At 44.3% G+C, this 26070-nt stretch overlaps 1 protein-coding gene across 2 annotated transcripts; it reads left to right on the top strand.

The window, feature by feature from the left end:
* Positions 1-606: 606 nt before the first annotated feature.
* On the top strand, positions 607-13739 carry TSEN15 (tRNA splicing endonuclease subunit 15). 2 transcript variants are annotated; one of them, XM_049808851.1, is made up of 4 exons: positions 607-699; positions 1544-1625; positions 2869-3004; positions 13245-13739. In XM_049808851.1, the coding sequence occupies exons 1-4, from the start codon at positions 682-684 to the stop codon at positions 13447-13449; spliced, it is 441 nt and encodes a 146-aa protein (XP_049664808.1). In that variant the 5' UTR covers positions 607-681; the 3' UTR covers positions 13450-13739. The 2 variants fall into 2 exon arrangements, with proteins under 2 accessions (XP_049664808.1, XP_049664809.1); XM_049808852.1 differs by lacking the exon at positions 607-699 and adding an exon at positions 835-1248.
* Positions 13740-26070: the final 12331 nt, after the last annotated feature.

The raw sequence follows: 26070 nt of genomic DNA, 5'->3' as shown, positions 1-26070 counted from the left end.
TGGCACCTGTGAGTCGTGATGAAAAGAGTCAAGTGCGGAGGGGCTCTACAGAAACCTACACGTGACGTATTTCTGAGATGCTCCCCACAGCCCACAGAACATATTCTAAACGCAAACAGGCTTAAATGTGTGCGTGGGTTATAAACCCTGCCTTGTTCCCCTAAAACGTCTCTTCCCCAAGCTCCACGTCCCTTTCACGGCCTCGTCTCTCCCGCCGGGTCTCCGCACCGGACAGGGCGGTTTCTGGCCCTGCTTTCTGGGCTACCTGCTTGAGGTAGTTATCGGCAACCCCCAAGCCTCCTCGACAAACAAGACCTTGCAATTAGAAAAAGGGACGGCCAAGGGACCCACTGTGATGAGGTGTATCTACACCACCCTGGCCGTAAATAGGGTTTAACGCAGCACCTCTGGCGGTGGAGGCAGAGTCTTGGCTCGGGGAGGGGGGGGGGGGGGGGGGGGGGCGGAACGGGACGGAGGCGGAACGGGACCGGCGCCGCAAGTTGCCGGGGAGCGCTCGGCTGTGTGGCGCCGCCCGGAGCGAAGTCGCGTTGCACCGGCGAGCGCATGGAGCCGGCGGCCGGCCCGGCGGAGGGGGGCTGCGGCCCGGCGGGGGGGACCTCCGCCGGCGGGCGGGAGTCGGGGGGCCAGGGGGACTGGGCGGGGGGGGCTGGCGGCAACTGGATGGCGACTCACCCCACGGTAGGCCTGTGCGCGGGGCGGGGGAGCGCGGCGCTCGGGCGCTGAGGGGCGGGGAGGGGGGCGACTGTTAGAGCCCACCCCGCTGAGTGAGGCGGGGAGCCGTCGGTCGCTCGGGGCGGGGGGTGGGTCTCGCTTTCCCGCCCGTGCCCCGTGCCCCGGCCCCTGACAGGATTTCTCCCCCCGCCGCGGCTTTGAGGAGCATCTCGGGTCGGGGGCGCACGTAGGTGACCAGGGGCACCCCGAGGCCGAGAGGCCGGTCAGGCGGGTTCCCCCCTCTCCCGAAGGGAGGCTGGAGGAGGAGATTTTAATACAACGGGTTTCGTTATGTTGGGTCTGTTGCGGGGGCTCGCCTGCCGTCCCGTGAGGAGAGCCGGTGGGGTTGTTGGGGAATGGCGGCTTTAGTCGGGGACGAGGTAGTAAATGCCGAAATCACAGCTGGAAAACGCAAGCGTCTTAAACTTTGACTCCATCTTAATTTTTAGCGTACTGAAAACGTGGAGGTATTTAGTTTGGCCGTCATCTTATGTTGATGTACTGCAGCAAAAATAGGTAAAATTCATAGCCCTTCTCCACAAAGCTAGATCTGTTCCAGAAATAGTTGTGATTCCTCATTTATTTGTTTATTTGGCTTGCTTTCTTAAGCGCCGAAATGGGGGGAATGTGGAAAAGAGAGGTCTTAAGATACAGTCAGAAAACAAGTCCTGCTTTTTAATTGCCAGCTGGTCCTTAAAACTGGTTTCAGACTTCAGTGGTTTAGATAGCTGGGTACAGATTCTGGGTTTGGTCTGTGTATTCTTAATATAACTTCTGCTTTCCTTCACCAACGTTACTTTTTGGGTTTCAGTTCACAGAAATGATGTCTCTTGATATATCTGACAGTGCTCAAATCTATGCTGCTTTTGTGGTATACCTGGACCTCTTAGAAGGTAATTCAATGAAGTGACTGGGTAGACATCCCAGCAAATGTATTTGCCTTTAGGTGCTATTAAAGTTTGCACTAGCAAGACATTTCCTACAAAAGTCCTTGGCGTTCTTTTTTGAAACATAATGCAGTGACGGTTACCTAAGAAACAGATGGCATTTTGGTGCTGAAGATTTCTATCCTGTGCCTAGCTGGCGCCTTTATGAAGATGAGGGCCCATTTTGTCCAGCGGTTACGGGTGCAGGTGTTCCAGGGCAAAGACACTTGGCATGGAAAAAAAGCAAAAGAGGAGTAGGGGAATGAAGAGGAGCACAGAAAGGTGAAGTTACAAGTTCAGTTGGTTGTGCTGGTAATAGAGTCCTCATTTGTAAATTAATGTCAAAGTTACTGATTACCATTTAGCAAATGGCTGATGTGTGCTGGCCTGATTAGGATGCTGTTCTTTGTCAAGGGCAGGATTGCTGTAGGAAAGAAGATAATTTGTAGGTCTGGTGGCAATAATTATGACAAATGCAGTGTAGTCTTTCGCTGTCTTGTAAGAGTGGAGCAGAGTTATGTGATATATAAACTTCTGCCTGCAGTTCTCCCACGTTGGCTTTGTTGAAAAGGGACTGTGTGTAGGCAGGCAGCCAGCCTAATAAAAATACTTCAGTTTCTCTTGGAGGCTGGTGGTTCTCAAGATCAGGGAAGGGAGGGATTTTACAGGCCAGAAAGCACTGTGTCTGTTATTGTTACACCTCTGAAGAAAATGCCTTGATAGGCTTTAAGACAAGGCCCCTGTAGTTCTGCAGCAGAAACTTTTAGCCTTATCCCTTCAAGCAGAAGGGAAGAACTGTATGTTATCAATAATCAAGGTTTTAGCACCTGCTTCTTCACAGTTTAGGGTGCTGATAAAGTTCAAGTTTGGATTACCCTTTTATGTTGGCGGTGACAGAGATGGTTTTTGTCATCCTTTTTGCCTTTTTGAAACAAAACTTTGTCAGGCAGATCCCTATTCACCATCAATCAGTGTAGCGCTGGAGTCAGCAGCCTAGGACTGTTCCTGTGGGTTCCTTTGACAGGATTGTTTCTCAGAAGGGAAACTTGACAGTTGAATGGGGTAGTTGTCTCTCATGGGAAATGTCCTGTGAGGAGAGGGAGAAAAAACAGAACCTTAGATGTTAACTTACATACCAAATTTGATATCTGAGTGATTAAAATTTCTGTTTTGTGTTCTGGTCCTTATCATTGATGATGAATCTTTCTAGGGAGAAACTGGCATGAAGTGAAGCACGTCGGAGTAGCAGAACTGCAACTTGTATGTTTACATGCCCGTGAAAGAGAACAGGACAGTCTCCAAGTGATGGTGCCGGTACCTGTGCACATATCTTTAAGCCACGAGAGGTGAGGATGTGGTCAGTGTTTGGCCCGTGTGACCAATAAGATAGAATGAAGAACAGATATATTTAACAGGCTGCTGATGCCTTGGTCAAGAGGGGAAGGGGGAGGAGACAAAGGAGTATCAGAGGAAAGCAATACCTCAGCCTGTGAGCAGAGTTATTTTGGGTGCTGCAAACGTACGTGCAAAGTTGAGATTCCTTTAATTTTCTAAGCTGCATCAGCCTCTGCTTCTGCCTCTCTGAGAGTGGTAGGCCTTTGTCAGCTTCCCACAACAACTGATGCCTCCTGCTGATAAACTCTTCATATTGTTTAGAAGTTGCTTATGCTCTAGGAGGTAACAATTGTTATCAAAGTATATGTTTGAGAGACAAGTTTAGAATACAAGACCTTCACAGCTCATGTTTTGAACATTCTTGTGCTGCTTTTTTGTAGTCTGGGAAATCTAGCAGTAGATTTGTGTCACTGGGCTTTAAAGAACCTAAGGGGAAAGAAAGCCCCTCAGACCTGTCTAAGAATAAACTTTTTTTTTTTCATTGTCGACTCTATGGATAAGCCTGGTGTGTTTTGTTTCATTTCCTCTTTGTTTTGAAAGTATAATTTGGCTACTTTCAACCAGAAATCCCTCTTGCTTATGTGGAGTCTAATGTCTAACTGTCCCTTGAGCTGTGATTTTTTTGACTTACTTGCCTTACGCATGCAAGACTAAGTAATTCTCAAGCGGAGAACAACACAGCTATGACTTGGTGATACTACAGATATTTGCAGCCTGGAGAAATTCCACTTCAGTGATTTTACAGTATATTTTAACTGGCCCTTAGAGCAGCCTCAAACACACAGTATTATTTACTCTCTGATGATGGCTGCCTTCTCTTGCTGGTATTTGCCATTCTTTCCTGTGATGTATCTGAAGACCTGAACTATTTCAGCTGCATCATATGGTAGTACATTTTTTCAGTTTCTTCTGTTCCTACTCTTGCTAGGAGTGTGTGCTTAGGGCTAGCTTTACAGATCTTGCTGGTGTTTGCTGTTTCCTCTTGCTCTGCGGGCAGCAGCCTGACACAGTAGCAGGTAGCTAATGAATTGCACTTAGCAGACGTGTGTGTGTGCACGCAATCTAGGAATGATGTTTTAGACATGCTAGGGGTTTTGCCTTTTGTTTGTTTGTTTTGTTTTGTTTAGGTTTTAGAAGTGACAGATCAGTCTTTTGCAAACAGACTTCCATCTTGATTCTGCTATGTGTTTTCCTAAGAGCATATTTGTGAGGGGGAAGAAAATGGCTTACTAGATATTGATGGATTTGAGTATTATCTACATGCTGAAAAGATCTTCCATTTGCAGATATTGGTCAATCACTCTTGTGGGCTTGGTCATACAGAGAAATAGGGTGTGATCTCCACAACAGAGGAAAGCTGCAGAGAGGTCTTGCAGGATGAAATGCTGAGTGTCATCCAGCCTCTCTGCAAGAAGCAGATCGCTGTATGTGTGTGAAAGGGACACACTGCTATTCACAGGTTCAAATAGATTTTAGGTGGGGAAAGAAGGCAGCAAATTAGGATATGGGATCTTTAAGAAATTATGCCTATGTGTTGAGGAGTTGTGCTTGTTTAATGTAGTAGGTTTCCACCTATGTGGGAAACTTTGGTTCCTGACATTGGATCAATGCCAGCAAGTATGTTCTAATTGGCTTTTAATGACGGTGAGATATTGCACTGCATGTATGTCCTATCTTTTACTGTTTCATTGGAGCTTTTCATTTGGAGCCTCTGAACTTGTTTGTACTGTGGTGATACTGTTTGCTCTGCTTCTGGCACCAGTGTGGATGGAATCCATTACTGGAAGGGTGTGTGTTAGAGAAGCAAAGAGTGAATGCATCACATTGATTAAAAGTACAGTTTGTGACTGGGTTTTGCTACAGAGTAACTACATAGAGCGTATTGTCACTAAAATGAGCTGAATACTGGGGTGTAATGCTGGATGAGTCCATTAAAGCCTGTACGCGCTTGATACCCATAGATGTTGTCAGGCAGGAACATTGTATATGCTTGTATTTTGTTATTGAATGTGTATGTGCATATACATGCTTGGTGTTTCATTGGCAAGTCAGCACTGATCGGAGGGGCCTGGTCAGTCTTTGTAAAGGACAGCATCAACTCCTTGGCTTCTTGTTGGAACAGTAGGCAAAAAACAGGGGGTATAGACAATAACTGTAGCTCAAAGTTACGTAGCACAGAGGGAGGCCATTAAAAAGGCATCCTACAGAAGGAGTTGGAAAATGTATTGCAGTACTACTGCCTCTTTGTTCTGACAGTCATGAATATTTTGTTGCGATTGTTGGTAGTAAGAGGCTTGTTAGGTATGTGATCTCTTAAATGATGTTTTTCTCACTTGACTTACCAAGCTGTAGGTAGACAGGAAGGCTTTTGTACTTAGCTACTTTGCTGTTTTGTTCAAAGCAATGCTTTGGGTTTTTGCGTTACCTTCCAAAGGTAGAGGAAGAGGTATGAGTGCAAGTAAATGCAGTTCAATGTTGAAAGTAAGCCATTGGAGGGGGTTGGGAAGGTGAAAAAGTTCTGTCCTCGTTGATGGGCCTGGAAATGTGCTAACTGCAAAAGCAACTAGCAAATGGCAGCATTTATGGGCAGCATTTCCTTGCTTAACCAGTAAGGCCTGGGTAGGGGCTGCAGGGGTGGTTTTCCTCTCAAAGCCACTTCAGCGAAGCTCTGACTTCCCAGGTGTCTCATGAAGATTCCTGCTTGGCTGACACTGGGAGGACTGTCCTTAAAAGGCTGTAGTAAAGTTGCTGTGGAAATTACCAGAAAGACACCTAAGCAAATGATAAATCTGAGTGCCCTACAAAAAAAAAATCCACTCAATGTTTTTTAGCCTATTATAAGATTTCATCATGTCTAGTTTATGCGTGACAGTTAACTGCTTAAGGCAAACGCAGTTCTGCTTGCTAAGCTTACTGTCCACTTCTACAAACAGCTTGATGGAAGCTGATCATCCTGCCCTGCCAGTGTAAGGCTGCACAGTAACTTGCTGAATTGCAAAATTACAGGGTCTGGAGCAAAGCGACTACCAATGCAAATGGTAGTCTCATACAACCTGAGAAGTGGCTTTATGCTGTGCATGCATGCTCTTAAAATGAAGATTGCTGGATCTTCTGAGAGTGAAGACCTGGAGAATTAAGATGCAACTTCTGTCTGTCTTGGACCACTCTCTCAACCACACACAGCTGGCTGAGGTTTGGAGAACCTTGTGTTTGTATGCCTTTGAACTTAGCAGTGGTTCATGCTTGCAGAAGGAATTCATAGGTCCATTGGCTGGGACATGTTTGCCGTTCACTACTGCAGACAACACCTTTGTGCACACCAAGTACCTAATTGTCAGCACATTCCAGAATTGTGGCTCCCCAGAGAGGGTGAAGCAGTTAAATACAGGTAATCATGCTTCAGAGCTGGCAGAAATGACTAGCATAAACCAAGCTCAGCAAGTGTAGGAGAGCTCACAGTGTTGACAGCTGGATTTTCTAGATAGCGTTGAAAGCCTTGATACTTCCAAGGACCAGGGAGTTAGATGCTGGATCTAATGGAATTACATGCTGTCTGTCCTAGACAAATAACATTGTCTAAGCAAAATGTTACTAATAGACTGTCAGATTAATGATATGTCACTGCCCTATTTGTTTTTTGTGTGCAAGTGTTGGAAATGAAGGATGAAGTCAGTTGCATGAGGTTATGGAGACTGCAAAGTTTGGTTTAGGCTAAGAGGGGAAGGGTTATTTTGTTAAAATGGTAACTTAATTTTGGAAAAAGAATACATAAATGTTTCATTTTAAAGCTGATAAGCATCCTTAGAAGCAAATCTGAGGACTGGAAGCAATTTATCCTCTTCTAAATCTGTAGTTTGTGAAATAGATCTTCCTCTAATCTGAAGTGGTTTTGCTTATAAGAAGCACTGCTATTTTAAATGCACTGGAAGTGTGACATGCTCCTTATCTTGCATCCTCTTCACAGTTTTGTCAGTAGCTCTTCTGCTATAAGCATTATTTCAGTTTAGTCATACAGTAAATCACACATTGAAAATGTAACTAGTGGCTTCTAGACGCAAACTCTTTATTTGTAGTTTAAAAGTGATTGATCTGGCTCATACGGCTGAGTTGGTTATGCAGTACTATGATTGAATGTCTTATAGTTGGTGTATCTTGTAGAACTTTGCTGAATTCTGATTCCTTCCTCTTGCGTGATTTGTCTTGTTTCCTTTTTCAACTTCCATGGAAAAAATGACTTTATATTCCTTGGGGTTTCAATTCCTTTTCCTGACCAGTAAGCCATGTGGTGCTTTCTTTGTGGTTTGGTTGTTTCGGTTTTTTGGTTTTGGTTTGTTGGGTTTTTTTCCATTACAAAACCATGAGTTTCTTCTAGCATCCCATGTTCCTGTAGTTTGGAAACAAATCCCAAGAAATAGCAGTGTCCATTTACACCTTCTCCCACCACCACCACATGCTTCTTCACATATATTTCAAGGCACTAGGTTAATCTAGCTGCAGGGCAGGCAGCAATGTCTGGAGCAGCATTCCTGATGGTGAGCCATGCTGCCCTGTTTTTGTAGTGCTGGCTAAATTCAAGGTATTGTGCATTACAGGAGTTTTCCTCTGCCTTGGTTCTCTTGTCATGGGGCCTATCTGAACAAGTCTGGTACAATGGTGCACTCCAATGCACAGAGTAACGATCTCTGTGTAGCGGTACAGAGACCAACTTGTGTTGACTCTCCAGCCCTGCCTTGCATGGAGGCGAGGGAGCTGTTTGGGCTGGCCAAGCCTGCAATGAATTATTCATCCAAGTATAAAGGGCAGATTGAAAGCCCTTGGCTTTTATGGTAGGGAAGGCAGTAGTTCCATTTCAGCTCAATGGAGTACTATGCAACCTCCATAAAACTACTCTGAGCTCTCAGTGTTTCCGCTGCTTCTCAGAGGTACTTGCATGGGATTATATCACTGAAATACTCTTTTGTTCAACACAAAACTGTCCGTCCATGTTATCTTTCCTTTATGATTCTGTTCTCTTTTAGTTTTTGGACAGTCAGTTAAAACCTCAAGCCACAGTTGCCTGAAGTTCACCAGTCATTTGCCTTTTTCTGTGAAGCCAAAAGGGCAATGTTATTTTGTTAGGAGCAGACCATTAGGAAAGATGGTACAGATTTCTGATGTGTGTTGAAGGCCTACCTAGTATGAAAAGTCTTTTGTTAATAAAAAATCAAGATGGGGGAAAGATGGAAAATTTCCCTCTTTTCTTTTGTATGGATTTTTTTGTTTTGTTTTTAAGCTATTAATTGCAACAGCAATAGAAGACCAGGTAAGTTCACTGTTGCCATTTAGTTTGAAGGCAGCAGTAAAGGCAAATGTAGGATGACACTCATAGTGCTGTTACCTTAGCTGCAGTGGTCCTTGCATGATGTTAAGTAAGTTAGACCTGCTCTTATGACTAATTCTTTGTAGAAAAAAGCAACCTCTGCTGACTGTGGTTTGTAGGTATCTAGAAAGCCTTTTCTAAAGCCCTTTTTCTGATGCAAAGGGCTTTAGAAATAGCAGGTATTTGCTTTTGTATAAGAGTGTCTTCTTCAGTGTTTGAGACGAAATCTTTTTCATCTCCTGCAATGTGAGGTGAATGTGACCTTCCTTCCTAGGTGGACACTGAGGGCTTTGTCCTGCTTGCATTTGTCTTGGTGGGAGCAGCTCCTAGCTTGCAGCAAATGTTCAGATGCCATCAGTTTTTAGAGATGGGTTTTCAAGCTCTTCTGAAAACTTTGGCCTGTATGATCTGCAACAGAGGAGAATTCTTACTAAAAAAAATATTTGGTCATATTCTATTTATGGGATTTAAATAAAACTTTCTAGTGTTTCTTGTGGTATCTGTGTTCCCCTAGCTTATGTATGTTATTTTTCTTTCACAGTGCCTTTGTTTGATATGTACCTTTTTTTGTGTGGGAAAACCTAAAGCTTCAGTGTTGCCTAACATTCAATGGCTTTTCTTCATGGGGGGGAGGAGAGAAGGGAAAGGAGTGGTTGCAGGATGTTTTAACTCATAGACTTATCACTGTGCATGCAGCAGCACGCACACTTGATTGTTCTCTGTGCTTTCTTGGGGCTCTAGATGCCTTTTATTTGTTACCAGGTAGGCATTGGCATAAATCCTGAGAAGGCTGCATGTGTAGGGTGCATTGTCCCCAGTCTTCTTAGGCAGGCCGAGCCTGTGGAAGAACAAGTCTAAGGCGACGAACAAGGCAGAGCCTGTGGATGAACATCTACTAAGGTGACTGAGTGTTGTGTTGTATAGTGTCCTTCAGGAGATGACAAAGTGAAATGGTGCATTCTTCCAACATAGGCTTTACTTGAGACTGTAGTGAAAACATGCTAAGCTTTTATTCAGACACTGGAAAACAGTGTTAACTGTTTCTCAGCTGCACCTTTTCTCATGTTAAGTCTCTACATTCTGCTTAAAACTTCATGTCTAGCCAGTGGAGTGGGCATACCTGAACGCCTGTTGAAAAGGAGGATCCAGGTAGAGCCAGTCTATGCCAGATGCTTGACACCACAGCTTCTGTGAACTTCATGCTGTTGGACCATAATGTGTAAAGGCTGTGGAACCAAAACCAGAGTCATTGTGGACCCTTTGGTATCAATGGGAACAATGTTTGCAGGATGTGTCCTAACACAGTTGTGATTCATGAGGAAAAGGCTGGTCAGGATGCTGGTGAATAAAGGTTATCAAGACTGTTGGTGGAGCATGCCAAAGTACTGGATGTATTGAAATTCTCTGTCCCAGAGGCTTCTAACGTTTGACACTTTCAGAAACATTAAATCCACTTTTACTTAAGCAAAAGCCAGCTTTTATAAATGACATCGCTGGTATGGTGGAGCAGATGGTCATTAAGGAGCTTATCTGTAACCATTAACTTAGTAAATGAAGTCAGCTAGCTCTGTTGGGGGAAGGTGTTAACATACAGTTTTCTTGTTTAAGACTTTGTTTTAGTCATTGAATGCAGCTGTTGTGTGATATGGGCAACCTAGAGAGCTGTATCTCTTGAAATAAAGGCTTCTTGCCTTGTTTAGGAGGTCAAACACGTATTTCTAAGAATTTCAGAAGGCCAAGAACACTTCTTGCTTGTTTTTTTTTTCCATAGACAGTGTTAGAAACATCAAAAGGATTAAAAAAACCTATACACTTCCTGCAATATTTCATCTTTCTGTTCATGGCACGTAGCAAGTGCAGTGGAATCAGCACAAACCCAGATGTTATCTGACTCCCTTCTTTGAAATGTCCGCTGCTGCAGAGAAACTTTGTGAACATGCTGGATGCAGAGGCTAACAGTGATGCCTTCAGGGGATGAGAGGAAACACAGGCGTCTGATACAGACTTCCTGAATTCCGAAGCTTATTCTTTTAAAAGATACCTTCTCACTAATCTGCAGATGTGCTGCATTGCATTATGGCTAGTCATGGTATGCATGAATGAGAGCTCTTGTTTTGGGGCTGCCTGTGTTGAGAACACTGGGAAGATGAGAATCTTGCATTTGCAGTCGTAATTTTTTATGGTGATAGAGGCTGATTCCCCATATGCAGTGGAAGGCATTATGCTCTGAGGACAGCAGTGTCAGCAGATAATCCGGAGGCAATGGCATGTCTTTGTGCTCTTTACATAAAGCCTGAAACTCAGTCTCCTGAAAGTAAGACAGGGACATGAAGATATGTCATTAATCTGTTGTCAGGACCTGACCATTTTTGGGATCATGGTGCATCTTCTAAGTCTAAGTGCTAAATGAGGGGAAATAAAGGTTCAGATGTCTGTGCTTGACAGTATAAGAAGAAATCATGAGTGATGGGAAATCTAGATCTAATGCTTCACTGTTACATCCATCCCCCTAATAGACTAGGAAGAGAAATGGTGACAGTTACTGAAGAAAATATGAAGGAGCTTCTTCCCTGGCTGACAGGTGACTATAGGCCACTGCCTGAATCTGCATCCAGATATGGGACTGTCCACACTCAACACAAGTTTGGTTGCTTTGGGTCCCAAAATAGCTCTCCTGGGTAGCTGTACCCTTTTATTTGGCTTTTTATTGCTATTTCTATTTCACTTTCCCAGGAGAGAAAGAGATTAATATCCACTGCTTCATAAAAGCCATGGGTAGTTCTTTCCTCACTGGGTCTCTGCCAGTAGCCTGGACTCACCATTGACAACTTATTCAGAGCTTCCTCCAGACACGAGCTACTGGCATGTGACAAGGGGATTCTTGCTCTGTGCATGTGTAGCATGTCTGGAAGGACATCTGGAATCCTTTCCCAGGCCCTTGTCATCTGCCAGAGCTATGGCAAGACATTGTGGTGGTGGAGGTACCCCTAAACGAGGGCTGGAAACAGTGACAAGAGCAGAAGGTGCACAGCATCAGCGCAGAGGTACAGTGCTTCACTGCTGTGCCTTAGACATTCAGCTTGTTTGTCCTTGCTTACTGCAGTCCTGGTGCCTGCTTGTACACCTGCAATTCACTCGGTACTTACTGGTGCAACTCCAGCAGGCATGTGACCCCCCTCAGTAGGTAGTGCTTTCACTGGAAGGCTGTGCTGTATTTGAGGCATTGCTCATAGTGGGATGCATTTCTTTTTTGTTGCAGAGCACCTCCATCCATGAATTGGCTACAGCTTTGGAAGGCAGGGTTGTGTTTACGCTCTCCTTAATACCCACGGTGCGGTTAGTGTTCCCACAGCAAGGCCCTGAGCCTAAGGCACCTGCCAAGAAAATGTGCAGACAAAGCAGTGGTGAGGTGGCGGGAGCAGAGAAGTTAATGTCACATTGCTTGAAATATGACTTTTTTGCAGGTGTCTCTCTTCTACCAATGGCCAATACAGTATCTCTTTGCTAGTTTGTTCTCTTGTTATGAAGTGTGCTGATTGTAGGAGGACCAGAATATGGCTTTTCACAGCCTAAGTATCTCTGTTGCATGAAATGACTAACTATATTATATTGCCTTGCCTTGCATTATATATGGGCCAGTAGTGAAATCAAAAGAAAAGGCACTACTGAATTTAGCCAAGTTGGATTATGAACAGTTCAGAACACAGATGGATACTTAAGAGGGTCACGGGCTTAATAGCATAGCCTTTCCAGGCTGCTGCTTATTCTCTGCCACTTTCCATTTGGCTTTTATTAAGGGATCAAAGAGGTTTGGAAGGAAGATGATGATTAAAGTTTGAAAGCTGATGCATTTAGAAAGAGCCTTCTTTTCAACTACAGTGCCCAGCTTCAGAAATGCATGTTTTCTGGTGAATGAGGTCTCGGGGGCACATGAAGCAAGGGGCAATTTTTCTCACTGCGTAGCTGCCCTCTCCCAAGAGTGTAACCTGTCCTGGCAATCCCAGATGAGCCCTCTTGCACCTGACCTTTAGGTGAAGGAGAAGGCTCCCTGTGGAAATACTTGCTGTGAGGAGTGTTACTGTTTTGCCCCTGGGCACTGCACTCCTTCAGTACTTGCTCCCCAGTCAGAAGAGTAATATAAGGACTCCAGGAATCAGTGTTGTCCTCAGCTCTGAACTGAACAGTAACTGGCATGTTATTCTTAAAATAAGCTGAACAGGAAAAATTGCATAACTTTGTCTTGAATTTTTAAGGAAGACATTTGTACTGTCTTGAAGAAGAACATTAGTCTTGATTGTGGCTTCTAGTCTAGACGGGGAGGTAGAGAAACCTGTCTTGGGTTCCTGCATCTTCCACGGTCTGGCAGAGAACTGTAGCACAGAGACTGGAAGACTAATCTCTACAAATGGAACAAGTCTTAATTATTTTGTTTTCTAATTGAACACCATGTGTTATTCAATTGGATATATTTTTTAAAATCTCATGAAAACAAGGCCATTAGAGATTGCCATGTTATGATTGTGGTCGTTGAAGGATGGTTGAGGCATGTGCACAGTAGTACACTTAAGCAAAGCTTAGAAGCATGTGTTGAGCCATTTCCAGCAGAGATGTATGTAACTGAGTGTATTTTTATAAGATTCTTTGTTACTTGATTTTGTTGCTTGATTATACGACTTTGGATTTTTATTAGAACAGATACTGCACTTTCTTTAGTAAGGACAAATTTGGAGAATAAAACCAGGGTGAATAAAAATAGCAATGGTGCACTTCTACCTTTGTGCCATCGTTAGGTGGTTGTGGACTCCTTTCTAACCGCTTGTTTCCTCTTCTAGGATAAGAGAAATTATGAAGAAAGCATCTCTCCCACAAGATGATCCCGACACCCCGCTGTCAGTTACCTTGGCCATAGTTGAGTCAGATTCCACAGTAGTGTACTATAAAATGACTGATGGCTTTGTAATACCAGATCCTCCTGATGATACTGAAGATGTGGACGATAAACAGTGGAGAAAGAAAAGAAAGAAGCTTTTCAAATGATTAAGACAAACAGACTTTTCTTGAACTACTGCCCTCAAACCTAAGCAAATCCAGGAACTTATGTATGTAAATAAGTAGTGTGCTAAAGGCTGCCTCCTGCATATCAAGCATCTGTTCAGGGAGAACAGAGGCTTGTGCAGCTGCAGTGTAATGAAACGCCATTTAAAGTATGAAATGGGTCACGCTTTGAGAGCGATTGCTCCTGACTAATAAATACACTTGTGAGATGTTTCCAAAGCTAGTCTCTCCTTTATATCTCTGTTCAGGTACATAACAGAATAAACACATCTTTACCCATATTGTAAATATTGGTTAAAGGTAAATCTTACGGGTTTCTGGCAGGAGTACTAAGTTAAGGGGTTTGTAGTTTACAGTGTCTTTATCTTAACACTGTCACAAGCACTCGTGCTACTTCCCAGGTTACATTTCTGAACACTTACTTTTTTCCTACTCCTTTTGGAGAAAAGACTTTTCCACAGAAATACCTTATTTTAAATTTTTCTCTGTGGAGAGAAAAGTGACTATTGCAATACCAGAAGCTACTAGAAAAAAGCGTAGACCAGAAAAGATGGCTCTCTGGGTCTGCCTGAAGAACCTATGAACAGAGGCCAGCCCTTCACGTGGAGGTAGGTTATGACTGGATCAACACCTGGAAGTGTTGACCTGGGGTAGTGTTACCCACGTAGCTGAACACACACAATGCTAAAGGTCACGATCCAGAAACAACACCTGGTGCTCGTTCCATGTACAGTGTTGCACAACTGTCTAAGAATCGAAGGTACCTTGTGTTCACATTCCAGTGCGATGAAATTGTCTAAATGGTGACCTGCCCTCTCCTTGGGCTTCCTGTCTGAAGTAGCTTCAATATGCTTTTAGTGCTTCACTGTGATGTTAGTGCTGAATTGGAGCATGACAACAGGGCATGTTTTTATCTGTCACCAAAGTATGTCACCTTCTATGCTATGAGTGGACACTAGTTATCTGCTTTGTGCAGCAAGCAGGTTTCTAAACCCATTGTGATTTCTAGGATTTTTTCTTTTTTTTTTGGACATGGCTTCTGCTCATTAAACTGGCTGCCCAAGAGGTGCTTCAGCTAGGAGTAAGTTAAGAGTAAAAAAACATGACTTTCAGTTTCTTCTACAGGAATTTTCCATGTCTTTCACATAGAAGTCTTCTTCAGGTTAAGCTCAAGAGTTTCTTGGCAATCAAGTAGCATCCCAGAAGCAGCTTCTTGAGTACAAAAATGTCCATATGACATTTGTGTGGCCAAGGACCACAGGTTCAAAATTTGAAGCACGAGAGCTCTTTTTTTGCATGGGGATAAGAATGGGAGAGAATCCAAAAAACCAAGCTGAAAATGAAAGACCATTTAAACTTTACTATCCCTATGACTAGAGTGGATGTTTTTATGGTTGCAGAGTTTGAACCTAGTTTGGCCAAATGCACTGGGAGGCAGAATGATCTAGCAGGGAGAGCCCAGGGCAGTCAGGCCCTTGCGCCCTGTGTGACGTCAGGCGTTGTGTTTGGGTGCTGGTCCTGCAGGCGTTTTGCAGGTGCCTAGTCTGGGCAAGGGAGGCAACTGCTCTTCTGGCTTGTTCAGGCTTCAGCCCTCTCGGGGTGTTCCTGGGCTTGCAGCACACACTCGCCCCTCCCAGCTTTGACAAGGAACTTGGAGAAGGGTGCACTGTTAGCACAGGGTTCTGTATGGCACCTTCGAGCAAAGGGGAAAGCATTTATCACCAGCTTCCCCACTTAGCATCGCCTGGGGCGACCAAGCTGATTTGGTGAATTTGTTAATCTGTGGGGAATAGGCTGCTGTGCGTGCCCAGGTGCTTTGCTGAGCCCCTCCTAGTCTCACTAATCCAGGAAGCTACTCAGAGCACATAAGCAACTCTCTGATATTGTCACTAGCAATGGTGCTATTTTTTTCATCTTTTTATTGGTAGTATTTCTCTCTGCTGTACATTATGACAGTACCGTTTCTTAAAATAAGATGCTCACATGTGTGCTGTGGTTCACTAAGGTGAGAGCTTTGGCAGCTGATACCAGCTCAGAAAGGTTTCCTTCTGACAGTTTTTGTTTTCAGCTATTAACCTGATGCTGCATAGGCTGAGCTTGGATGGGTTACTACTGTATGGATGTGTACCCTGATTTGTTAAGAGTAATTGGACAAGCCATACATGAGGCTGTGTATGTTCTGATGCAGTCAGAAACAAAATGGTTGCTTTTTTCCTGTACAGCAAGGGGAGACAGTGGGTCTGTGGGCTTCAGTCATGGACAAAGGCAAAGAAGAATTCTCTCTTTCTCACTCTTGCTCCTTTCATGGAGGAAAAATGTAATTTTATTTTGGTCTGATGCCATACTGCCTTAAAAGGGTACCTGTGTGCTGACTCCTGACATGCTGTGTTTGACCTTAACATCGATATTTCATGTACTCTACTGCTTATTCCATAAAGTAAATCTTACACTTTGGTAGGCTACATACCACCAGGTAAATTGTCCTTGTTATAAGCTGTTAAATACTTCAGCCCCAGTGTGAGCGTGTGCTGGAAAAGAGCTGGTTTTGTGCGAAGAAGAACGCAGCAGATGCTACACATTGCAGAATTTATATTTAAGTGACACGCACTTAACCCCAAAAGCAAATTCTTTTGCATTTGCTTCAATTTCTGGGAAATACTGCCATTTTGCAGTTTGGTGCATGACTGATGCTTGGCTTTATCCTTAATTTTATTATTTCTATGAACAGAAAGAGGAGCATAACTTAAGCCTCCTTTTCTATACACCAAAAACTGCCTACCCAGTCTTCAGAAGCTGAGTTGAAGAAACTGTCCAGGGGCTTTGATTTCTGCCATGTGTCCCACTGAGAAATGATTATACAGGCCCTTTTCCAGCCTCCTTAGGTTGTGGTGGTTCTTTATTTCTGAGAAAAAAAATCAACAGAAGAATAAATAATATCACTGCACTGTTTGTCCCATATGTATTACCATGTAAACAAGGGGATGTTAAAAAAGTTCAGAGCCAGCTGTGCTGTTCCTTTACATTCCACTGAAGCATTTCTCTGTTTCAAGTGAACAGCACGCAGACTAGAGCCTCCGGTGTTCCAGGCACTGAATAAAGATGGGAAGAGACTTCCTTTGGAAGTGTATCAGTTCAGAGCAGTAGCACATTAACATTCCTAAATCCATAGTCTCTTGGTGCTGTGCCTAAAGTACTCAAACATTACTCTGCTTTAAGTGTTCGTGAGACATCTGTGGAAGCGTGAGCCGTGACATCTGGCCTTGATGGCTTTGCAAATTTATCTCTTATTTCAGTCCAGAAGACTTTACAGGCTACCTCTTGCCATCTTTTAATTTTTTTTTCAGGTTGTTTTTTTTTTTTTTTGCCATGCACAGTTTGATTTGTTTTACTGATCACCCTTGACCAACAAAAGGTAAATTTTAAAATCTTAAGAGTATCATTTTTACAGTAGATTATTGTTTCAAGTCTTTTCTCTCTTCGGAGAGATATTTGCATTGAAGCTTCCCCACCGAGTAAAGAATGACAGAAAAGCAAAGTGATGTTTTGGCATGGATTTGACAGTGAGACTCGATGCCCAGTTACATAAGTAAGCGTCCGCTTTGGTTTATGCAAACTCTGTTTCCTCGAGGCATTACTGGCACTGTCACCCGAACTGTCCTGTATTCAGCCTGACTGTTTGCAATGCAGACAGAACATTTTATGCGAAAAAGCACCGGTCAAGAAGCAGGAAGCCTTGTCAGATGCATAAAGAGGAGCTGTGGTTGCAAGAAGTGGCCGAGAAACGCGCGCTGCAGCAGACAGCTGCCGAAAGCGAGCGGCTACCACTGCGACTTTCCCCTTCGCCACGCGGAATAAGCAGAAGCACGTGTGGACGTTTGGGCAGCAGGCTCCTCCCGTCGGAGTCACCCACGCCTTCGTGGCCGTGTGTGAGCTCAGCGTGGACCAGCTGGGCGAGTGAAGGACGTGAAAGCGTCGGCTCGCGACCCGTCCCTGCTTGCCGGGGCACGCCTGCGTGGCAGCCATGCGGTCCCTGGCAGCACTGCCCAGCAAACCGTGAGCAGACGAAGATGTGTTTCTTCCAAGCCACACCCTGAGCAGGATCCTGTCCCCTACAAAATGGGTCTCAGCATCCCTACAAAACAGTTCTGTTTTTCGGAAATCACTAGGAGAAAGACATGGTCTCCTCTTGTAACCCGTTCTCAAGCTGGGCAAGCTTTTCCACAGCATCTTTTGCTTGGACACAACATTGAAATGTCAATAATGTTACTAAAGCCAAGCGATCTTAATCTTTCTCTTTTCTGGGTCCGCAACCCGACAAAGCTTTTTTGTTTAATTGAAACCAATTCTTTTCTAATAAATGGTCTGTATGAATTTATTAATCATCCTACTAGTACTGCAGCTCCATAGGAATTAGATGTTTAATAGATTGTCCCAGCAGTTTTCAGGAATCTGAACTCCATCAACTACCCTGTAAGTCCTGCTTTATATAAATGGGCTTACTGTTAATCTCCTCTAGTCCTCCAGGGCTGTCTCAGTCCTCCATTATAACCCAATAGTTTAAAACTTCCTTAAGTCATTAGCCAAAGCAAATAAACCGAGATAAATTCAGGCCCTACTAACTGAACTTTCTCAAACTGACTGGCCTTTCACCTCTACCTTCCTTATTCCTATTCTGCTTTCATTTTAATCATCCTGTTGATAAATCGCACTTTGCAAGGCTGAGGCAATAGCGTTGAACCCTTCAGCCCCTTCTATCCCTTCTGTTAAGAGATGTGTGCTTTTCTTCATCTCCCTCCTGTTTTGCTTTTTCAATGGTTTTCTTACTGCCTTTCATATTGCTGCGTCACACCTCGGCACGCGCTGATTTTGCAGGACTGAGAGGAATTTGGTGCACCCCTGGTGTGGATCCTGCCTCGGCACCCCCGGCTACAGCAGATACCCAGCAGGCGAGGCAACACTGGCCGGGATTGCACAGGATCCCACATTATTTCAACAAACAGCAAATTGCCATGCTGGCAAGTAACTCCTATACAGAAATGAAGATAATTACGAGCAGCTAAGGTTTCCTAACTTCAAAAACAGCTGCAGCTGCACCTCATATTTCAGAGTATCCCAGGGAGTCAGTCGCTTTTCCATTTTCTTTCCCTCGTTTCGCAGATGCTCCCACTTCGGTGGCACCATGAGCCCGAGGTAACCCTGGACTCAGCCACTACCTTCGGCAAACCTGACTGACAGCCCATTTGCTGGGGTGAATTAATAAGCGCTCCAACTCATGATTAGCTACGTGCTGTGTGTTGTGTTCTCAGCACCTAACTGACATAATTTATTGCCCTGATGGTGTATCATCTCGTTAATCATTCTTTGCATCCCCACCTAGCTACAAGCTTCTCCCCATGTTTCTCATCTGGTCATCAAGCTCAGTTTGCCAAACCCGAATGGCTGTGCTTATCCTTTTCATGCTCTGTTTTGTTGGGGTTTTTTTTCCTTTCTCTCTGCTCTAGTCATCTTGCCAGCAATTTTTTTTACTTTCATTTGCTGCCCTCCTGGCCTGTGTTTCATCCGTTGCACCCCATCCCTTAATTACCCTCAAATTTATCTTTTCATGCTATCTGGAAGGTCCCCTTTCTTTCCAACCTTCCTGCTACCACCCTGTCTTCTGCTGGGATGCCTAGATGGTCTCCAAAGAGCCATCTATGCCTTTCTCTGTCCTAATCCAGGTTCTCAATGCCACCAGACCAATCCCATTTACTACCAAAAACCTTGGTACAAGCTGAAGCAAGGTCTCACGAGCTCCGTGCCGATGCCCAACCTGCAGAGGAGGCTCCCTCTTGAAAAGTGCTGCCTTCGTGGTGCAGGGTGGCTGTCACCCTGCCTTTCCACCATCTGAAACACCCAAATTAACACCCGTGGTGGATGTTTGGTGGATAAATCTGCAGGGCAGAGCTGGCTGAAGCCAGCCGGCTGCATTTGCACCAGAGGGCGCTTACAGACTGCCGAGCGGGAGCCTTCCTCTCCTGGGAAAGCCAGAGCTTTGCTGCTTTCTGCTGCCTGGTTCTCAGCAAAAAAAAAAAAAAAAAAAAAAAAAAAAAAAAAAAAAAAATCAAAATCAAAAGGAGGGAAAAAAACCCCGTAAGTAGCAACCCCTGCGATGGCAATCCTCCCTTTGCAAATGCTGAAATGATACTACAAAAATGCTAGCCTGGGTTGAGGCTGAAGAAACGGTGGTTCAGTCTGAAAACCAGGCTTGGGCTTACGGATGCTGGCAAGTTCAGTCCTGGGTCTCCCGAAATAACTGGCCAAAGGGCTGTGGAGGCCGGGGCCGCCCTCACCCTCCTGTCTGGAAGCTGGGACACGTACACACACACACACATAATGTCCTTGGTGGGGGACTGGGTTTATGGCCCTTCTCCAGTGCGATGCTGTCTCGCGAGGTGAAATTCTGTGCCCTGAGCTATACAGGCCACAATAACTCAGTTATTCTCATTAATTTAGAGGTCTGCAACTGACTTTGCTGTAGTAATTTTGTATTCTCATAGACACATGCATTGAAAATCAAGGACACTAAATGCACCTGAAGGTGTTTGTCTGACCGTGCCACTGATTTCCACAGGCAGGGGTTACCGAATCCTTCTGTGGACCCGAGGGACCCCTGCCCTCCCCATCCTCCCTTGCTAGCATGCTCCCAGCCAGCCCAGCCCAGCCTCAGAAAGACAGACAGCTCCAGAGATGTTTACTGTGGTGTCCCCTTCTTTGTGACAGGTGAGCATCTCTTCTACAACCTGGTCTGATATGACTGTTTGATGATACCACCATTAAGTTGGTGGGCAAGATTTTTCCATCATGACAGATTTTTAAATAAAGGAGTGAAAGAGAACATGATTTTGGCATTCTGCAGAGGCTCAGCTAAGCCTCCCTGCTTATTAATAGCATTACATGACTTAATTAGACTGAACGGTAGAGAGTTCAGGACACCGACTGTTGCCCATTTCTCCATCTATTAGAAAACACGAGAACAAGACTTTGGCGTGTTTAAATCCCTCCCTACTGTCTGGATCCTCCGCAGCTGATTTTTCCACCCCGGTGCCTCAGTAAGGGAGGCAGGGTGTGAAGCAACAGCAGCCTTGCCAAGCGTTACAGCAAAACACCACAAAAGAGCCTTTTAGCCAGCTAGCGTGCTTCACTTCTGCTGTCCGCATGTATTAGATACTGTGGTAGCTTCTTACTAAACAGCCAGCATGGCAGGTTTCTCAAAACCTGCCCCAGTCCTCACTCTTTCCCATTTAATTCCCCCTCCTAAGATATAAAATTATATCCACTGTGTTAGAGAGTTGACCCCAGCATGATGGTAATCCCAGCTGCCCACCTCCTGCACAGAACCTTGCAGTCTACCCTCTAGATTCATAAGTGCATTTTTTGAAAGCTTGGAATAAATATCTAGAAGGAAAATCCAGCTTCAGACTAGCCATAAAAGTTCATATTTACTATAAAAGAACGTAAGATGACATAAATAATATAGTATCATACAGAAGAAGTGGCCGAGAGAGACAAGAAATACTTGCTGTGCTTAAAAAAATGTTACATTCTGCAGAAAATAGTAGAGCAAGAGCAAAAGCAGTCATTCTCCCAGGAAAATTTAATTTACTGGAAAAAAAAAATTGAAAGTAGAAGGAGAGTATTAAATCACTTGAACTCCAGCATTTAAAATGTATTGCTTATTTTCCTGAGAACCAGCATGCTTCTAGTTAGGCATTTACAACCACCACTGTCCTAAGAAGGGATGGGCTCGGCTGATACTCTGACCAACCTATTGCTAAAGCAAAATTATCAAAAGAGAGAGTGATTGTAATTACTGGCAAAATGGGTTTGGAGACGAGATAGTATGATAGATGAGAAACTGTTTAGGAAAGAAATCATGAGTTGTACATATTAAGGGAAGTATCAGGGTGGAAGGAGGTTACTCATGGATTTGTTCCAGGGTTGATCTTGGGTCTAGTACTGTTCCCTATTTTAAATCACGGTGCTAGAGTGAACACAAGCACAAAGCCAATTAAGTGTCAAGGCAGCAAAAAATATGAACAGCATATCATGCGAGAAGGCGCAAATGACAGTGGGAGCCAGGGGGAAATATCTCTGTCCATCCTGCAGCATTGCACATCCAGGTACAAATTTTGTACTGTGAACTTTGCCTTTACTGGTTAGGTGTGATGGAAACCAGGATTTGACCATATCAGCCACTCTCAGTCAAATGCCACCAAATAACATGGCTGTGAAAAGACAAATGCAATTTCTAGGACCTCTCAGGCAAAAGATATGCAGTAGAGAGACGCAATCCAGTAGGTACCAGCACTGAATAAGGTGCCTGCCCTATCTCTAGGGTACCCCATGCCACCTTGGGCATCCAGGTTCCATTAGCCACTAGGCCGGCTAGTGGTGGATCCCTCCTAGAAGAGAGGTGTGAAGGAGTTGCTATGGGGATCAGAGGGAGCAAAACGGGTCCTTAGATGACTGGCTGCATGTGCTCAAAGGCTTCTTCACCATCTGATCAAACCCAGTTCTTGTGGAAATGGAAGCACAGGTGTCAGATAATGCCATAGTGAGGAACATCAGGTCACCCAGTGCTCGTCTGGCCCTTCCTGCTGCCGGAGGAGGAGACAGTTACTTGGAGGACTACACGCACACAGACCTTTTCCACCGTGGTGGGAGCAAGAGAATACAGTTCCCACGTGCAGGCTGCTTCATACAGCATGGTTGTTATGTTGGGATTATGGGTTTATTTTCACAGGAAGGGAAACCACTGGAGTATATGAATAATCAGGCAAGCAATTTACCCTCTTGGCTTGTATGTCTCGGTTGGAGCTCTACGTGACTGGCAAGGAAGGTTTGCTGGGTGAGCTGAGAAAGAGGGTCAGGAGAGTCTCTGTGTCCAGGAATTTGGTTTCAAGACCACAAGGAGAAATACAGGCTAGAATCAGAGCTAACAGGAAACAATTTTAAAGTGTATTTTTTAAAAACCAGCTACTAAAATATGTTGTCAAAGTAATGCATTCGGTTAAGAGTTTAAGCTGAGCAAAGGGAATTTACATAACAGCACAAAAAACCCCAAAACCTCTGGGTGGTAATTTCCCCAAGTCAGACTAATTCTCATCTAGCTTGTTCCCCAGCATTGTGTTTAATTGCTAGAGTCTCTCAGAAAGGCCTGTGCAAGGAAAGGAAGATAATAATTAGCTTAGCATTTTTCTTGCCATTGTTGTGAATCTGCAGGGACTGGCCTTTTCAACATTTATTATTTGGTTAAATCACTTTGTTCTAGTGGGTTGATAGAAGGAAGAACTGGGATGGAGGAAGGGTGTTTGCATTGTGCTATGCAGGCATTGCAGCTTCTATTGCTGCCTTCAGGGAGATGAATTTTGTTGGCACATGTCAAAAAGTTCTCTCTCTTGTTCCACAAAATCACAGCTTTTAGGAATATGAGAAGAAAATCCTGATGCTAATGTAGGGCAGCTTGGGCACCCTAGGAAAAGTGCTGGGGAGAAGACCTGAAACTTTGAGCAAATCCAACAGAAAAACAGAGCAGAGCAATGGACGGAGTCCTTTCCTGCTACTGCCCCTCTTTGTCTGCAGCACCCATCCAATTCTCTCTCCATGAATGCTTATTAAAGAACAAAAACTGGGGAAAAAACCCTCACTAACTCTGTAGGGTTTTTGTCCCACTTGGGAGAAAGCCAGCACTGAGGACAGCTGGGCTCTGCAGCTTGCACAGGAGAATGTTGCTGGAGATTGTGGGGAAGTTTGCAGCTCTTGTAGGATCTGTCCCACGAGCTCTAAAAATCAAACTTCCTCTGAATCCTTTCAATATGAGGGCTTTAAATTCTGTCCATCACCTGTCAGATTGGCCAGGTAATAGATCTATAGCATAACACAACCATTCAGGCTGGAGGTGACCTCAGGCGGTGCCTGTCCAACCTCCTGCTCAAAGCAGGTCAGCTCTGGGCTCAGATCAGGTTGCTCAGGGCTTGAACCAGTTGGGTCTCGAAAACCTCTAGGGACGGAGATGGCACAACCTCGCTGGGCAGCCTGTGACACAGCTGGACTGTCCTCAGTCACCCAGCATCACTGAGCCCAGAGCCAGGGTCCTCTGGGTGCCAGGGCCCCAAGGAGGGTTCGGTACAGCCGGAGCAGCCTTGAAGCGCTGGTTTTCATCCCTGGAGACCTCCCAGAGGGACAGACATCCCATCATCATCCGATTCTCATCAGCATGGTGTGGTGGTTTGGACTGTGAACCGTGAGCATTGCAAATGGTGAGTAAAAATCAGCTTACTGTTTGTAGGTGGCTAGCTTCCCCTCAAATTAGCAGCACCAGTAAGAATAAAATTAAAGTAGGGCAGGTATAAACAGAAGGTCAGCTCACAAGACGAAAATTGTACAAGGAAAAACAAGGCTAATAGGAGGGACTGGTTATTAGGCTGCCTCTGCAGAAACAACCTTTGAGAAAATTTGGGGGATGACATGCTACAAAGTTATTTATTGTTATATATTATTATTGCTATATCTCAAAGGAGGTGATGTGACTGAAAGCATGGCAAAATATTTAATGGGGTGTGTGAAAAAAATTGGGAATATAGCTTCAGCAAGGCAAACCAGCATACTAAAAGATGAGGGCTTGTGACTTCTTACTTCTTTTTAACAACTCAATAAGAAAAAGGAAGACCCATTGTGAACCCAAAGGGCATCTGAACTAAAAGGAAGTTTTGAGGAAAACTGTTTCTCAGCTGCATTTGGAGGAGCTGCAAGGCAGCCAGGATCTGGGTTGGGATGCAAACCCACCCCAGCTTGCCCCAGGCTCAGAGGTGGGATCAACTTATTTCTAGAGACCCAAAATGAGAATCAACAATATGCGGTTATGGGGTTTTTTTTAGAAAATACACAAACGAACAAACCAAAAAGAAGGAGCCTAAAAAGAATGAGAAGTATATGTATTTATGCAGTGCTCTTCCAGCAGCACATGAGATCAGTGGTTCTCTTTTATTTTTTCATAGCTGAGCCTCCTCAGAAAACTCAGTCTTGATCTAGTGTGGAGGTAAGCAAATAACTGAGATCGCAACAGAGAGGAAATTGCAAATTATTTTGAGAAGTGGAAGAACAACAGAGATTTAGAAAATGAACTTCAGCACCAACACTAATAATAAACCATGACGATTCATTGCAGACCTGCTTGGGAAGGGGGCCGGCAGCGAAGACAAAAAACAAGCTAAAAGGGGGATTGTTTGGTAAGTAGAAAGGCTGAGGCATCCTGATTAGGGCCCCAGTGTGGGAAGTTATCTAAAAATAAACAAACAAATAAACCCCCAAAGCTCTGAAGATTGCAGCACCATCTGGAGACACTGGGAAAAGAGAAACAGCTTGCTGCTGTAGGAGGTATTAAAGAACAGGGTTTATATATACACGTATAGATGTATATCAAAGCAATGCACATCACCAACAGAGGTGAGTCCAAGGCTCAGAAGTCAAATCCAATCGGAGATGTCTGAAGTTACAGTTTATTTGGATGGAGGCTGGGCTTTGAGTTATTAGGTTTTACTTCCACTCCAGCTTACTGCAAAAAGCTACTTGCTGCTCGCCTCGCATGTTGCCTGTGTCCCATGCCCTCACGCAGTCATTACATTGGGCAAGTTTGATGGACAGAAAGGGGGAAAAAAGCAGCATTTATTTACCCCACTGGGACATTATAAGGTGATTTGGCATGGATGGGTGTTCTTTTGGACCAGAAGCAATAACAGACCCAAGCAAAACTGTGCATGCAAATCCCAGAGCAGCCACCATCTGAGAAGGGTATAGAAAATCCAACAGAAAAACCACCAGAGCTGGAAAGGTGTTGAAAAACCCAACAAGATCTGAATATATTGGCAGAAAAACAATCCCATGAAAAAAAACACAGATGTTTTTGCCAGTTTGCTGGGCTGAGGTGCCAAGTGCTGAGAGTGGCAATGCTCAACCAGAGCCCAACTCCCTGTCCCAGAAACACCAAGTATCGGGGAGCTGTGCCAAGCCCTGACCAGGAGACCTTGACTTGTAGCTATCTTTACATTGTTTAATGAACATGATTTGTCTCTGAGATTAAAAAAAAAAAAATAATAAGGAGGTGCAGGGCTTTATTGTTGTGATGAATTTATTTCAAGGTGGACTTAAGGACTCTCGAGTCTTCAGAAGATCCACATTGCATCCCAAAGTGGTGGGAGCATGTACAAGTCGTGAACAGGTCCCTTCTCCTCTTTAGATCCCAGTTCAGCCCCCTAAAATGAGGTTTATTTCAAGGTGTAGAGAGTCTTTGGTTTAGCTATTGCTTCCACAGCAGGTTGAACCAGTGAAGTGCAGTTGAATTGCTAGGCATGAGCAATTACATTAAATTAAATTAAAAAGTTAAGCTCTCATTATCTGAAACTGAGCACTGGAAATTAATAGACGCTTACGGCCTTAATCTCTGTTCCTCAGATCTCTAGCTGCAAAAGGGAGCAACATCACTCCTGTCTAATATCCTCATCTAATTATATAGGATTACAATGCTTACAGCTCACTAATGTTTGTGCATCATTTTGATATTTTGGT

The sequence above is a fragment of the Accipiter gentilis genome, chromosome 8 (genome assembly GCF_929443795.1).
Source record: "Accipiter gentilis chromosome 8, bAccGen1.1, whole genome shotgun sequence".
In the NCBI taxonomy this organism is placed as follows: Eukaryota; Metazoa; Chordata; class Aves; order Accipitriformes; family Accipitridae; genus Astur; species Astur gentilis.
The sequence above is the reverse complement of the archived record's forward strand: the minus strand, read 5'-3'. Positions and strand labels throughout refer to the sequence as shown.

Coding starts and splice junctions, on each gene's coding strand:
- TSEN15 (XM_049808851.1), top strand. Junction 1,626..2,868: donor ATACCTGGACCTCTTAGAAG/GTAATTCAATGA, acceptor GAATCTTTCTAG/GGAGAAACTGGCATGAAGTG. Junction 3,005..13,244: donor ATATCTTTAAGCCACGAGAG/GTGAGGATGTGG, acceptor TTCCTCTTCTAG/GATAAGAGAAATTATGAAGA.